The sequence below is a fragment of the Onychostoma macrolepis genome, chromosome 03 (genome assembly GCF_012432095.1).
Source record: "Onychostoma macrolepis isolate SWU-2019 chromosome 03, ASM1243209v1, whole genome shotgun sequence".
Lineage (NCBI taxonomy): Eukaryota > Metazoa > Chordata > Actinopteri > Cypriniformes > Cyprinidae > Onychostoma > Onychostoma macrolepis.
Genome location: NC_081157.1, coordinates 2495751 through 2512761, shown reverse-complemented (window position 1 = coordinate 2512761; position 17011 = coordinate 2495751). Strand labels below are relative to the sequence as shown.

General features: G+C 39.1%; 1 protein-coding gene across 1 annotated transcript; it reads right to left on the bottom strand.

Annotated features, from left to right (window-relative positions):
• Nucleotides 1–4375: 4375 nt before the first annotated feature.
• On the bottom strand, nt 4376–15086 carry LOC131537724 (uncharacterized). The gene is made up of 6 exons (XM_058771352.1): nt 15018–15086; nt 14135–14480; nt 12979–13271; nt 8780–9419; nt 5331–5415; nt 4376–5030 (listed from the first exon to the last, which is right to left on the bottom strand). Exons 1-4 carry the CDS (start codon nt 15084–15086, stop codon nt 9414–9416), a joined length of 714 nt encoding a protein of 237 aa, XP_058627335.1. The 3' UTR covers nt 4376–5030; nt 5331–5415; nt 8780–9413.
• Nucleotides 15087–17011: the final 1925 nt, after the last annotated feature.

Genomic DNA, 17011 nt, shown 5'->3' with positions numbered 1-17011 from the left:
TGATGGTTTGTTCAGGTCTATGTGATAGCACATATTGCTATAAACTTGGGATTTCACATTCTCATTCTCTAAACTCATCCTTTCTCTCTTTTTGCAACGTGTGAATGCGTGTGTTCATGTGTTAGATTAGTTTATGTCTTAGGTTTATATAAATAAAGTCGTATTTATATTTAAAAGAGAAGTATCTTGTGTTTTGTGCTTACAAGTTAATGTCTTAATCTGCCGATCTTGTTACTGTGCTTATTAATAGTGTTTTTACTATATTTTGGATTTTAATATCCAGTGCAGAGTTGATGTTATACGGCTCGTTCAGTGAATCGCTGCCGACTCAGTGATCAGCCACAAAACAGTGATTCTGTTCAAATTACCTATAAAATCATAAATGATTCCCTTTGAGCTAAATTAAAATTATATTTATGTATCAAACCCTACATCAGTATGAGAGAACTGTACTCAAAGAACCAAATTTTAACTGCTCCGAAACAAGATACACATATTTGTATGGTCCTGTCAAGCAGACAAAACATGAACATGATGAATAGGACATGTGGCCTTGCATGGTTAAACGACTTATAGCTGTTTTCATATAGGGTGTACTCACTTTTGTTGCCAGCTTTTTTGACAATAATGGCTGCATGTTGCATATTGACTACTCTCAAATATATCCAAGTTTCATTTCTATAGTATTGTCCCTTGAAAAGATATACTAAAATGATTGCCGAAATGTGAAGGGTGTACTCACATTTGTGAGATATTGTATTTTTCATTGAAATTTAGTTCTGAAATATTAGCTCGAGTCTATTTTTGTTTATATTTTGACTGATGTTCAGACTCATGGGGAGTCATTGGAACCAATGGCAATAACTCCAATATTGAGGAAATGAGTGTGATTGATTTGGAGGAAGAGTTGGAAAACCTTTATGGAACAACATTTCAGTTGTTTCAATAATAATAACAAAAGCAGACAGGGGTTACATAAAAATAAAGCCTCACCGAGCGATTAAACTTGCAAACATTTTTTAGGGAACCTATTTTAAGTGATGTTTTATGCAGATTATTATCATTTCATTACACTTATAATCACTGTAATATTTCCTGTCAGAATTATAAAACAATAATTATTTCCAGTACTTATAATACTGCAAACCTTTGTGCTGGATGTCATAGCTGATCTAGAGGCAGACCTTTTTTTTTGTTGAAGTTGTTTCAACCAATTTTAAGTGTGCATTCATTTTTAGGGAATCTATACTGAATGATATGTTGCATTTCTTAATCAGAATGACAATTATCTGTAAAATTATAATGAAAATGATTTGATTGAAACTTTTATCATTATAATGTCTCAACTGTAAAAGTATTAACCTGTAATACCTCTAAGAAAAATCTTTAATACTGCAAACCTTGTACTGGATGCTTGTAGAAAAAATACATGTGCATTTGCACTTGATTATAGATTTTGGTAACTTATATGGTATCAGACAGCACTGTAAAAATAAAAGATAAGGACATCGATATAGACAATTCCATTAACCCTAAAACACAATGCAACAAAGTGCAACTAAATAAATAAGGGAAATTCCTTCTCTTTTTGTTTTCTTTTGTTTGTTGTTGTTTTTTTAACAGAGAATCATATAAATTGTACCAAGCTGTCTGTGACGATTGCAGGGGCTCTATATTTTAACCAACATCAATGGAGGAAAACAAACAACAATAATTTGAGAAAAATAATTTTGAGTTTAGTTTATTAGAGTAAATGAGTAAAGATTTCATTATGATTGATTTTGGATTTTGTTTACTGGATTGAACTAGTCTTGACTCTGAACTGGTCATGAACTGGACATAGCCTACTGCGATTAATAAACAACCTGCAAATGTCAAGCAAGGCGTTCTCAAATGACAACCTCCAATCTTTTTCTAGCCTTTTCTAGTCCCGCCATATATGACACAGTCATGGTGTTCCCTGTAAAAAAAAAAAAAAAATTGAAAAAAATTGCTGAAGAGAAATCACAAGGATATTGTAATATATCAGTTGCTTCTCATAGACAAACAAAATTCTCCATTTGCTTACCATTTAATCTAATTGTTAAGTCTACTGCTTCCCAGTTAGAAAGAATTCAATAATGAGAAGCCTCCAACAATTTCCCAGCAGTCAGAGACTTCGATATCAACTCAAATAGCCTACTGCACATCAAATGTTTTAACAAATTAATTGAGCTATGTTATCCACATGAATTTCATCTCACAGTTTTTTTTTTTCTTTTTCTTTTTCAGTACTGAGACTCAGGGAACTGTAAATAAATGAATAAAATAAATCAATAAATCAAAATAAATGTGACCCTGGACCACAAAAGCAGTCTTAAGTCGTTGGGGTATATTTGTAGCAATAGCCAAATATACATTGTATGGGTCAAAATGATATATTTTTCTTTTATGCTAAAAATCATTAGTATATTAAGTAAAGATCATATTCCATGAATATATTTTGTAATTTTACTACTGCAAATATATCAAAACGTCGTTTTTGATTAGTAATATGCATTGCTAAGAACTTCATTTGGACAAATTTAAAGGCGTTTTTCTCAGTATTTAGATTTTTTTGCACCCTCAGATTCCAGATTTTCAAATAGTTGTATCTCAGCCAAATATTGTCCAATCCTAACAAACTGTCACGGGTGCGTGGTTGTAGTAATATATAAATGAAAGACAGGAGAATGAAATGGCATCAACTCACTTTCCCATTTAATAACTTAAGATCGGACAAAGACCAGGGGAAAACTGAGGACTTATAAATGCAAGAGAATAAAAGAGCAAACAACATAATACAAATCAGGTGGGGACAATGAAAGATAATTAACTAACGAGAAACTGAACTAACCCAAATAAGGAAAAACCGGAACTCAAACGGGTTGACTCGTGACAGTACCTCCCCTTCCCGGAAGGCGCGTCCCGCGCCGTAACACTACCGCCGGGGAGGGGGGGTGGGTGCCCTGGAAGCCGGTGCAGGACAGTGATACTGGGGAGGCATCCAGGGTGGAACAGGAGACACTTGGAGACCATGGCGGGTCTGGGGATTCCGGCGGCCATGGCGGGTCAGGGGAGTCCGGAGGCCATGGCGGATCCGGGGGCTTGAGCGACCATGGCGGAGCAGGGAGCTTGGGCACCCAAGACGGAGCAGGATTCTCTGGGGTATAGCCCCCTAAATAAATGTACTCCAAAAAAAAAATTTTAAGGGTGAAATTAGGGGCTTTCCACCTCTGGAAGGGATCTGGAGGGTGTTCTGGAGGGACAGGCTCTAGGGGGCGCTTAGGCAGCGCAGATTCTCGGGGGCGTTCTAGCAGCGCAGAACTGGATGAAACCAGCGGAGATTCTTGAGGGTGCTCAGGAAGTGCGGACACTTGGGGGTACTCTGGCAGCGCGGGGCTGTACGGAACCAGCGGAGACTCTTGGGGGCACTCTGGCAGCGCGGACTCTTGGGGGTGCCTTCGTGGCGCAGGCACTGGGGAACGCTCTTGAAGCGCGGACTCTTGGATGCGCTCTGGAAGCGCGGAGATAGGGAGGCGCCTTCGTGGCGCAGGCACTGGGGGGCGCTCTTGAAGCGCGGACTCTTGGATGCGCTCTGGAAGCGCAGAGGTAGGGAGGCGCCTTCGTGGCGCAGGCACTGGGTGGTGCTCTGGAAGCACGGATTCTTGGATGCGCTCTGGCAGCGCGGAGTAGGGAGGCGCCTTCGTGGCGCAGGCACTGGGTGGTGCTCTGGAAGCACGGACTCTTGGATGCGCTCTGGAAGCGCAGAGGTAGGGAGGCGCCACGAAGGCGATCACCCCCCACTGACCATCAATAACTCGACTGTGGAGAGAGTCAGCAGCACTAAATTCCTGGGGGTGCCCATCACAGAGGATCTCACCTGGACCACCAACACCATGTCACTCTCCAAGAAGGCACAACAGCGCCTACACTTTCTCCGCCGGCTGAAAAGAGCAAGTCTCCCTCCACCCATCCTCACCACTTGCTACAGGGGAGCCATTGAGAGTGTGCTGACCACCTGCATCACTGTCTGGTACGGGAACTGTACTGCAGCAGACCGCAAGACCCTCCAGCGGACAGTGAACACAGCTGCAAGGATCATCGGTGCCCCTCTCCCCTCCATCCTGGACATTTTCCTCACACGATGCTCCAGCAAAGCCAATAGTATCGTGAAGGACTCCACACATCCCTCCCACAGTCTCTTCCAGCTCCTACCGTCAGGAAGACGGTACCGGAGCATCAGAGCCCGCTCTGCCAGACTGCTCAACAGCTTTTTCCCCCAGGCTGTGAGAGCCCTGAACTCAAATCACCCCGCCCCTCTCTGAAACCCCATACAAACCCCCTACCTCCTGAAACATGGTCCATCTGAAACTTATGGAACTTTTTTTTGTGCAATCGAAGTGTGCTACACACAGGTGAGTGGGCCTGTACAACCCACCTGTAGTACCACACTCTCCTCCTCTATGCGCACTTGACATTTTTCACACACACTGCTGTGTGTATACAAATCCCACAAAAAGACTCAGTAATATATGTATGTTTACATGCTCATGCACTACAAATCATCCTGCACTGTTCCCCAGCCAGCTGCTGACTCACAATGTTTCTCTTCGCACATGTACAGTATTTATCTGAAGCACTCGTATAGTTTGTATTTTTTAGTTTATGTATAGGTTAAAAAAAAATATATATATATATATAATATATTTATAGTCCAAATCTATCAGTAGGACAGTTTAGGTTAGGTTCAGGATAGGTTTATATTGTTTTACTTCATTGCTGTATGCCTGTATTTATGCAGCACCGTGGTCCTGTGAGGCACGACATTTCGTTCCACTGTATGCCCCCGCATGTAGCGGAATGACAATAAAGCTCAACTTGACTTGACTTGAACTCTGGCCTGAAAGGTTTTTCCAGTGTGAACTCTCATTTAGCCTTGATTTACACCTCAGGCAGGTGACAGATTCTTTTGGCTTCTGGTTTTCCTGTTTGGTTCACATCCATCAGGTCTAAAAGAAATATTAAATCATGTGAGATTTCAAACGAGAGACAAACGTGAAATGAAAAGAAATGAAAACCCAAACGTCAAGATCACTGATGAGTTCAATAGTCATTTTAATCCATCAAATCCGCTCGGCAACTGCTGTGCACGATTATGATCTATTTTAACGTCATGAAGATGATTTGTGTAATAAATCACTAATTTGGTCATGAAACTCTAAATTATTTAGGCTTGACAATCACATTGTTTCCTACAGGGCATAGGCTTCTTCAGCGTGATGAATGAGGAATGAAGAATAAACACCAACCTGTTTGATCTTCAGTATCATGACGGTTCATTCTGCAGGTTCAGTTTCACTCGTGCTCTCTCCATCTGATTGATTTCTGCAAGTTCTGCCAAAAACAAACATATCATTTTTAATAGATATGATGCGAGATGAACAATAAATATTTCAGAACTAAGTACTAAGACTAATTACACATTAAAAAATTTATTGATCATATAAACTCAAGATCTACAAACCACACAGGATAACATGCCACAGCAACACTATTTTTCTTCAGTTGTTTTTAATAATCAAAAAAGGGGTCAATGGTCAAGGGAAGTATTTATTGTTTACAAATTTGTTCTGAATAAAAGAAATGCTGCAACATCAAGACAAACACACAATAGCAGCCATTCTAATCCTATACTCCTACACCATACAAACAATACCATTTAAATTATAAAGAACCACGCAACACAACCCTCAGTTATCTGGAATACCAACTATTTCAGTTTTTTTTCTTTCCCTTTTAAACGTCCTGCCGAAGTTGCTCATTAATTAATTTTAACAGACAATGGGACAAATGATATTGATTATGCCTACATAATGTAACCCTGTATCTCCTGATAGAATTCATCAGCGCATACTCAGCGTACAACACCTGCGAAGAGTCCAGTAAAATCAAAGACTACATATAGAATAGACTGTGCACTCCTATTACTTATGAATGGAAGAAAGTGCAACGCCCAATATGGCGAACAAGACCCGCCCTTCTAAATGAAAGAGCAAATCATTGATTAGAAACGTCATCATGACACTGCAGCTGCCGTTAAAAAACTGGGTGTCTGTATCCTCCTAATTTTTCCTGAAACTCTCACAAAGTTATTTGAGCTCTTATTTTTACTGTTAAACTCCCAAATCATACAATAATTCCATATCTTTAGACAGACTCGTAGTTGTAATCTTCATTAAAAACCGTAGGCGCTGATGAATTCTTGTACAAGCACTTGACACATGTGTGTGCCATTTAAGCTCACTGTCGATGTGGACCCCCAAGTATTTATTTGAAGCAACCTGTTTAATATCTTGACCGTGAATCACCCACTGATCTTGGGTCTATGATGACCTCTTCCGTTTTCTTAATGTTAAGCTGCAAATAGTGGTCATCACACCAGCCCAAAAACCCCACAGCAGCTTTGTAGTCTTTAATATTGTCAGCAGGTGTAATAATACATCTGAAAATTTCATAATGAATTGGTTTGACTGCTGACTGATGCAGTCATTCATATAAAGAGCAAACAGAAACAGTGAACTTACACACCCTTGCGGGGCACCTGCGCTACTTACTGCAACATCAGACCGAACTGAAATAAATTTCACCTGTTGCATCTTACTTTTTAAAAACAAATAATATCAATTAATAATAAAATAATTGACTCCTAAGTTAACTCATTTCTCCAGTAGTTTGTGAGGTTGAATCGAGTTAAACGCAGAACTAAAGTTGATAAAAAAAAAAAACAACCTAGCATAAGCAGCCGGACTCTCAAGATGCTTTAAAACAAGATGCGTTAATGCAGAAATTGCATCGTTACTGCCACAATTACTTTTGTATGCAAATTGGTACTGATCTAAGAATGGCTAAAACTTCCTTAAACAGCTCTCCTATTATAATTTTCTCAAATGATTTCATATCATTTGATGATGCAGCCACTGGCCTACAGTCATTATTGTCCTGAGGATACAATTTTTTTGCAATTGGGATTATGATTATTTTATAATATATTTTTCCAGAGCTCTGGTACTACGTGCATATCAACTAAGAGGCGAAACCAGGCAGATGTGAGCTCCTCAGCAAATGTCTTTAAAAGAAAACATGACATACCATCTGGTCCCGATGCCTTTTAAAAAAAACTTTTTGCCTTAACTACTGTTAGTAGCCTTCTCCCAGTCTGCGATGCATACAATCCTCCTAGCCAATAAATTTACATCCATGTTAGGCTGTTCCTCTCTCTTGCCGACTGAAAGAGCCTTTCTTAATCCACTCATTATTCCAGCTTCAAAAGTCTACTTGCTGTCACGGTCGGTGACGGATGACTAATGCAACTTCACAGTTTTGTTTTTTTTTCATCTCGAGTCAACTTCGACTGTTGCATTTACCCTTTTGAACTACAATAACAATACTTTTTGTTGGTTGTAATAAAAACCCGGAGCAATTATTTTTTAGTGCACAGAACAAGAAGTGCGTTATACTTTACTGCGTGCATGTTCAATAACAGGTGTGTCTCTTCACTTTTGTTTCAACTTTTTTTTTTTTCACATCACTCATGAAGGAATCCATGTGAATCCATCCGTGTGTTTTTTTTTTTTTTCACCTTATTTCCCGCTCACACTTTTCTCATCCTAATTTTACAAACTGCAAGTTACAAAACACACGCATGCTGACTGACACTGATCACTGGCGGGTGCAGTGTTCTCCGATCGAAATTACACACAATGTTAAACAGACCCGGGACCTGAAGTAATGTTGAGTCCAAATTTGGACTCGTCTGACCATAGAACACTTTTCCATTTTGAAACAGTCCATTTTAATTGAGCCTTGGCCCAAAGGACACGACGGCGCTTCTGGACCATGTTCACATATGGCTTCCTTTTTGCATGATAGAGCTTTAGTTGGCATCTGCAGATGGCACGGCGGATTGTGTTTGCCGTCAGACGTTTCTGGAAGTATTCCTGAGCCCATTTAGTAATGTCAATGACAGAATCATGCAGATGAGTGATGCAGTGTCGTCTGAGGGCCCGAAGACCACAGGTATCCAACAAAGGTCTTCGGCCTTGTCCCTTACACACAGAGATTTCTCCAGTTTAAATTAACTAGGGCTGCAACAACTAATTGATTAAATCAATTACAAGCAGGTATCAGAAACAAAATTTCGCAGCGCTAGTTGCCTGTTGCAACCACAATTGAGTAAATAGTATAATAATTTAAAAACTTCATTATAATTATGGCTTAGCATCTCCTAATTGTTGTATTGTCGTTTTATAACTGTTGTTTTTCTTCCTACTACCTCTTTCTGTTGCGTTAATAAAAATTTGAAACTTTGACAGTTAAAATGAGAAACCGTCTCATAATAATGAGTTATGTTATAATTTTTGGTAAATAAATTTCATAATGAAATACTTTCAAATAATAACGGGACACTTTATTTTAACAATTAGATACTTTCTGATAATTATAACATACAGTACATCCCATAATAATCAGTTACTTTCTCATAATTATGTCTCAGTATCTCATAATAATGTTAAAATATCAAAGCAGATATCAAACAAACTACAAAATGTCCTGTTGCTTAGTGTGGCTGAAAGGAATCTAACTTACTCAGAAGAGACTTTACTGCTCAGCACATAGAGATGAACTGCTTACAGTGATTTCAGACTGTGACTGTTTTTTTTTTTTTGTATGAATGAATAAAGAAGATAACTGGACGAACCTCTCCTGACATGGATCGCAGTGATCCGGTTTCTCCACTGCATGGATCTTCATGTGTATCTTCAGGTGACTTTTAAAAGAAAAACTTTTTCCGCACTGATCACATGTGTGCGGCTTCTCTCTGCTGTGAATCCTCTCATGTCTTCTCAGATTTGATGACACACTGAATCGCTTGTCACAGTATGAACACTTGTGAGGTTTCTCTCCAGTGTGAATTCTTTGGTGCAGTTTTAAACAGCTCGCTGTAGTAAAAGTCTTCTCACACTTGAACGGTTTCTCTCCAGTGTGAACTCTCATGTGACACTCTAGACTATGTTTGTTTGTGAAACTCTTCCCACACTGTTCACACATGTGCAGCTTTTCTCCAGAGTGAATATTCATGTGACATTTAAGGCTTGCTGATTGCGTGAAGCTCTTTCCACATTGGCCACACGTGAACGGCTTCTCTCCGGTGTGAACTCTCATGTGACACTCAAGTCTCGAGTTGCATGGGAAACTCTTTCCACACTGAGTGCAGGTGATAGATTTATTGGATTTTCTTTTCTTTAAAAATGTATTTTAGTTTTTTTCTCCAGGTTTGTCATGATGCTCCTCGTCCACTTCACTCAGTTCTTCACTCTCCTCGCTCTCTTCCATCAGGTCTAAAATGAAAAAAAAGTTTACATTCATTTTCAGTAAATCAAAATAATTCAATATCAGGAACATGAAAGGCAGGGGTTAAAGCAAAAATAATCCTGAGCCTGAACTTTTTTCTGGGGCCGGGGCAGGGGCAGGGGCAGGGGCAAGGGGATGGGTCAGCACATGCAAAGCATGCAATGACTGTGGCAACTTTAACATTTGAAAGGATACTATGGCAAAGTTATTGCTTTCCTTATTCAGACTGATTTTTTTCATGAATATATGGTTGACCTGAAAAATGAAAGCTATATCATTCACTTGGAAAATTATGAGCTACTGTATCACTGCTGTAGGATCAGAACAAGTCAGACAAATTTAAGATTCGATCAGAACATCGAAACATGAGGAGCTGAAATTCCAGAGGGGTCCCAAGGCCGCAACAGGACGTCATAAATCAGATTCCTAGCTCCAACCTCTGAAGGAAGCCTAACCAACAAGCCTCTTCCAGAACAGATAGCAACATTAAGACAAAAGAACACTTATTGATAAGTCCAACGCAGGAAGGAGATCGTCAAATTTGGGGCAAATAATCAAGATTAATGGTCAAAGAGATGGCCATCACATGTGTTCCACGAGAGAAATCACGAGCTTCTTTAGATTGTCTTCTATGTGTGGGGAAAAAGTCAAAGAACCAGACTGAAATTCCTTTGTCCAAAAACATGTCTTTTGGTCTCCACAGAGACTTTTTTTTCATATGCACATAAAATCATCCTAAAAGGACATTTCTATGCATAACCCCATATTATGTATGTAACCCACACATTAGACTATCATGTTTTAAGCACATATTATGTATGTCTTTTTAATAACTATTGAATGACTTTAAGGTTTGTTCGTGTTTGGTATGTATGAGTTTTACAATTCTAGCTTGAAACGTTTCTTCCAATTGATTCTTGGTCAAATGTATCATATTCTGGTTATAGAAATCACATCCAAAAGTATACTTTGCAAGAGTGTGTAAAATTCGGACCATGTGACCGATAACATGCTGATTTATGATCGAAGGAACAACCCTAGCTAAGATAATAGCCTATCTAATTGGTCAAGACACCAGATGGGATGTGTCCAGAAGCTGAGTTTAAAACCTCAAGACACCATCAAATCTCCTTTTTTCCCTTCTCTTTTTCTCCCTTTTTCTTTTTGCCACCGCGTTTTGATGCTGCTTTTTAGCGCTCTTTGAGCTACTTAACACCACGATGAAAAGGAAAACCACCTAGTCTCCTTATATCCTTTCTTTCTTTTATTTTAGTTTCTTTTTGGTTGCGAGTTTTGTGTTCTCAGTTTAAGTTTTTCCGCCACTCCTTGTCTCAGAGTTCAACTCGAGCCTGTGACCGCCTCAAAACTTCAACCAGACCAACTCTGCATCTCCAGCCAACGCCCAAGACATCACTTCAATGACTACTGAACTTCCAGCCAATAGGCAACTTGGGAAACCCCTTTTCCTGCAACAACGAGGACGACAAAAGGGAATCCCTTAACAGAGGCAACGCAACGCAAGTAACGTCCAGATTGTAACTGAGCTGGTGCATTTAATATAAATTTTAGCCACATTGAGAAACTCGAGTGTGAGGGTTAAATAAGTGATTGATGGTTGTTCAGGTCTATGCAATAGCACATATTGCTATAAACTTGGGATTTCACATTCTCATTCTCTTAAACTCATGCTGTCCTCACTTTCTCTCTTTCTGCAACGTGTGAATGAGTGTGTTCATGTGTTAGATTAGTTTATGTCTTAGGTTTATATAAATAAAGTCTTATTTATATTGAAAAGAGAAGTATTTTGTGTTTTGTGCTTACAAGTTAATGTCTTAATCTGCCGATCTTGTTACTGTGCTTATTAATAGTGCTTTCTCTATATTTTGGATTTTAATATCCAGTGCAGAATTAATGTTATATGGCTCGTTCAGTGAACCGCTGGCCGACTCCGTGATCAGCTGTGAAACAGTGATTCTGTTCAAATTCCCTATAAAATCATAAATTATTCCCTTTGAGCTAAATTAAATTATTTACATTTTAACCCCTACGTAATATTGGTGGCGGATGCGGGCAGATTAATCTAAATTGTGAGTATAAACCAAGTTATTTAATCTTTTCCATTGCTGTGGATGAAAGATGAGACGCTTCTGAGCGAGACTGGTGTGTGTGTGTGTGTGTGTGTGTAGCCGTGTCCCAAAGCTAAGTGTATGCACTTCGGAGTGCGCATTTTAAGTGCAAATGCGTCACAGTGGGCTGTCCCAAACTGAAGTGCGTGGACTCCAAGGGGCGTATTTCAAACGTGATTGTGTCACAGCGTCACGACGTAAGCTGTCCCAATTCAGGATGCGCCCTCCGAAGACTGCCAATTGTGTCAATGCGGCACGACAAAGGCTGCCGTAATTCTAAAGCGACGTCAAATGCACCCTCCGTTTCCCAGGAAAATTAAGTGTACATCTGTGGGCACTTCGCACCCCACCATATCCCAGAATTCATAGCACGCAGATGAGAGTTCTGTGGGGAATTCACATCGAAATGTAAGTTTTGTGTTTTCATTTAGTCAAATACCTAGCGAAACAAGTGTTAAAAGCCTGGGATTTTTAACACAAAGCCCACAAACAATAAGACAACCACTATATAAGGCAATAGTCTTTACTTTTGTTGTGTTTTGTAGTGCTGTCATGTAAGATATGTCCACAAATGTTTTAACCAAACTTGAGCACTTCAGTATTTTGTATGCATGCCCTGCTGTCATATTTTCTAATGCTGCACCAATTTTTACATATGTTTAAATATGTTGTATATATTTTCAAAGATTGTACCACTGTCTACATATTTTCCATAAGTGTTTCCATTTTCTCGTTTTTGAACTATTCTGGAAAAAAATGAGCTTGTTGGGGAAGGACTTAAAAAATACAAAGTAATTAAGTTAGACACATTTTTTTAGACACAATCTGAAATTCATCGTGCTGTCATTGTTAACAGGCATGGTTTATTTGCTCTGTTTTAGGATTGCAGGTGTCCTGGGACAGGTGAGGGAGTGAGTGGAAGCTGGTGGAGCTACTCAGAGAGGACATAAAACTCCAGAGAGACAGAGGAGAGAAGAGCACAGGAGAGACAATAACATATTTATTTACCCTTCTCTCAAGAAGAGAAAACAGTGGAAAAAATGGGTACATTCAAATTATTCAGTATCTTTTTTTATTTTTGTGATGCAAGTTAAAAACTAAATGGTAAGTTGTATACATTATTCATTTTTATAATGTAATTTATTTGTAAATGAGCCTGAGTACTTTCTGTACATTTTGTATTTTTTGTTATGCATATTCACATGTGTAAATAAAAGGGAAGTAATTATGTACATTGTTCATTTTTAATGCAGCTTACAAAACATTCTTCTATACATTTATTTTTTTGTCCTGTAAATAAATGTTTTACACATTAAAACTAATTGTTCTATACATTACTGAAAGTACTTTTTACAACTATTTACAACATAGCGTAGGTTTAACATCAGAAAAACAACATCGATTTTGAGCCCAGCCCTACCTCCAGGTGTTCTGGGGTCTTCGGGAGGTGAATCTCTTGGTGAATGGCCAGCACCTCATCAGCGACTCGGAGGACAATGCGGTGGACAGTGGACCGAGGCATGTCAAACGCTCTGGAGACCACTCTGTATGATGCACCACTGGCCAGACAGAAGAGAAACACCAGGGTCTGGATTGTGGCACTTCTCAGAAGATCAAGCAGCACTGTCAGAGCCTCCCTGCTCAGCCCAAAACCATTAAAAACCTGTCCAGCGCTGGCACATTCAGCTTTATCCTGCAGTACAGGGGTCTGGTCTGATTTAGTGAAAGAAGGAAAAGAGAAATTATTTAGAGCTATGACAAAGTAATTGGTAGAAGAAATATTGAGATACTTTAGTAAACTACTTGTAGTAACTACTAATACCACACTGGGGGAAAACTACTAGTCATATTTAAAATAAAACCTTAGTTAAAGGGATAGTTCAACCAAAAATGAAAATTCCAAACCTGGAAAAACTTGAAGATGAGTAAATGATTACACAATTTTAATTTTTGGGTGAACTATCCTCTAATTAAAAGTATTATCTTGCATACTCTAATATACTTAAGGTATTGAGAGTGAAAGTAAAGGTATAGGCTGTAAGGTTTTAATCCTTTATTTATAATTTTAGCTTTTAAGGAATCAAATTGTAGAAATTTTGATCAGATTAATTGATATTAATCAAAAATGTATAGATTAATTGATATTAATCAAAATGTATAATTTATACCTTATTAACGACTCGACGAGCGAGTATTAATACAGTATATTTAGCAATTCGGCTTATTGTTGATAATAATACAGAATTGATTGGGAAATTTTGAGCAACAGGTAACACGATGTATGGCAAATAATTTAAGATTTGAAAACCACGGCACCAGACTATTCATTAAAATGAATCGAGAGTTTATTTACTATTCTAGGATACAATACAAAACAAAACAAAACAAAACACATACACACACATACACACGTTCTGGCAAGATGAAAGCAGTTTGAAGAAAGTTAAGCTATTCTCCTTTCCTGAAAATAAAGACGACCTTGAGACGTCACAAACAGAAGACTCTACTATCGTTATCTTTTAAAGATTAATTCAATTCAACTCAGCGAATTAGAGAATGTTTGTTTGTTTACTTGCTTTGAGTTGAGTTGAAGGCTGTTCTTCTCTCTGGGTGGTTGCTGGCAGGCAGTCCTGGACTTTGCGCTGATGTGTAGTTGTCGTGTGACGTCACTCGGGAATCCTCTTTGGATTCGTGGCTTCCTGGCAGCGCACGAATGGCAAGTTTGAAGTTCTTACGTAGCGGGCTTTGCAAGTTACTTTGGTCAGACGTGGACAGGGTGTCCTTTGAGATGTCCTTTGAGATGATCAGTTTAGATGTTAAGTCTGTAGGGTGAGGCGCGATCAGGGGGGCAACGCCCAAGCTTTCAGCCAAGTTTCCTTGCAGTTTTCCACCAGTTGTCCAACGCTTTGCAAAGTTGGGTGTCTGTTTTTATCGGACAGATGTGAGTCCATCCTATTCACTGTCTGATCCAATCACATTGTCTCTGTAGGGTGGAGCCCCGCCCAGCACGACTTCTTTTTCGTGCATACATTAACTGCTAATAAATATGTCACATGGAGGAAATATCCTAGCAGATTTCTATGAAGTGTTATAATCATACCTTATGATGCTAAAAGTCAACATGCATCCTTATCACCTTATATATAAAAATAACGTTTAATTCAATATCAAACATGAGGTATTTGTCATATCGAATACCTAGAATTTTACCTACTAAACGGGTTAAGTCATAGGCTAAAATATCCTAAGTTCTAATAACCACAGCAAGATCAACAAAACATAAAATACCACATTCATATATATATTGTCTCTTGAGTATATTGCTTTAATAGCAGCAGTCTTTTCTTGATTGTCCTTTTAAAGATCCTCTGTGTCACTAGAGTTTCTTTGTTGTACGAGCAAAAGAGGCACGCATCCTCTTGGAATGCAGTGAAGAAAAGGGAGTCGTTATGAGGTCACCAGGATGACCGTGGTATAGGTTTGTTGAGGTCTGGTCGACGTATATCTGTCTTTCCTTGTTGATACCATCATCGAATTATGGTCAAAAGCAGCCAGGGGATTCAGGGAGGGTCTGTGCTGGAGCATGTCCAGATCCCATGTGCTTTGTACTGTCTGTTTATTCAACTTTATTTATGGTAAACTGGTCAGGAACAACATTGAAGATTCTGTTCTTCAAGGGATGGCCAGATGTTCTCCTCCCAGCTTCATGGGTCTCATGAGACGATAAGGAGAACAGGCAGGAAGCTAGTCAGATACTTTGGGCGTTGTGTTGGTTATTTGTAAAATTTTACGACGCTGCGATGGAGAGAGGAACTCAGGAACATTCCTGAGTTAAGATTATGCGTGTGCATTCTTTTCGACCAGGTTCTACAAGGCCTACAGTATTGTTCTGAAAAAGAATTAGTCAGGATGGTTTTGCATTAATATTACTGCTGCACAAATGTGTGTTGCATTTTACTTCTGAATATGTTCAAGGTTGTTAAATTTAAAGTTGCCTACTTCATATACAGGTGCATCTCAATAAATTAGAATGTTGTGGAAAAGTTCATTTATTTCAGTAATTCAACTCAAATTGTGAAACTTGTGTATTCAATAAATTCAATGCACACAGACTGAAGTAGTTTAAGTATTTGGATCTTTTAATTGTGATGATTTTGGCTCACATCTCAACAAATTAGAATATGGTGATATGCCAATCAGCTAATCAACTCAAAACACCTGCAAAGGTTTCCTGAGCCTTCAAAATGGTCTCTCAGTTTGGTTCACTAGGCTACACAATCATGGGGAAGACCGCTGATCTGACAGTTGTCCAGAAGACAATCATTGACACCCTTCACAAGGAGGGTAAGCCACAAACATTCATTGCCAAAGAAGCTGGCTGTTCACAGAGTGCTGTATCCAAGCATGTTAACAGAAAGTTGAGTGGAAGGAAAAAGTGTGGAAGAAAAAGATGCACAACCAACCGAGAGAACCTCAGCCTTATGAGGATTGTCAAGCAAAATCGATTCAAGAATTTGGGTGAACTTCACAAGGAATGGACTGAGGCTGGGGTCAAAGCATCAAAAGCCACCACACACAGATGTGTCAAGGAATTTGGCTACAGTTGTCATATTCCTCTTGTTAAGCCACTCCTGAACCACAGACAACGTCAGAGGCGTCTTACCTGGGCTAAGGAGAAGAAGAACTGGACTGTTGCCCAGTGGTCCAAAGTCCTCTTTTCAGATGAGAGCAAGTTTTGTATTTCATTTGGAAACCAAGGTCCTAGAGTCTGGAGGAAGAGTGGAGAAGCTCATAGCACAAGTGGCTTGAAGTCCAGTGTTACGTTTCTACAGTCTGTGATGATTTGGGGTGCAATGTCATCTGCTGGTGTTGGTCCATTGTGTTTTTTGAAAACCAAAGTCACTGCACCCGTTTACCAAGAAATTTTGGAGCATTTCATGCTTCCTTCTGCTGAACAGCTTTTTAAAGATGCTGATTTCATTTTCCAGCAGGATTTGGCACCTGCCCACACTGCCAAAAGCAACAAAAGTTGGTTAAATGACCTTGGTGTTGGTGTGCTTGACTGGCCAGCAAACTCACCAGACCTGAACCCCATAGAGAACCTATGGGGTATTGTCAAGAAGAAAATGAGAAACAAGAGACCAAAAAATGCAGATGAGCTGAAGGCCACTGTCAAAGAAACCTGGGCTTCCATACCACCTCAGCAGTGCTACAAACTGATCACCTCCATGCCATGCCGAATTGAGGCAGTAATTAAAGCAAAAGGAGCCCCTACCAAGTATTGAGTATGTATACAATAAAATAACATACTTTCCAGAAGGCCAACAATTCACAAAAAAAAATTTTTTTATTGGTCTTCTGAAGTATTCTAATTTTTTAGATTAGAAAAAAATCATCACAAGTAAAAGAACCAAAGACTTAAACTACTTCAGTCTGTGTGCATTGAATTTATT

What these genes read in the sequence shown, in the direction of transcription:
- LOC131537724 (XM_058771352.1), bottom strand. Translation starts at nt 15,086, where the DNA reads ATGGTATCAACAAGGAAAGACAGATATACGTCGACCAGACCTCAACAA. An exon ending in CCTATACCACGGTCATCCTG is followed by an intron (nt 14,481 to 15,017) that starts GTGACCTCATAA and finishes CGATAAAAACAG; the next exon opens with ACACCCAACTTTGCAAAGCG. An exon ending in AGCCTTCAACTCAACTCAAA is followed by an intron (nt 13,272 to 14,134) that starts GCAAGTAAACAA and finishes TCACTAAATCAG; the next exon opens with ACCAGACCCCTGTACTGCAG.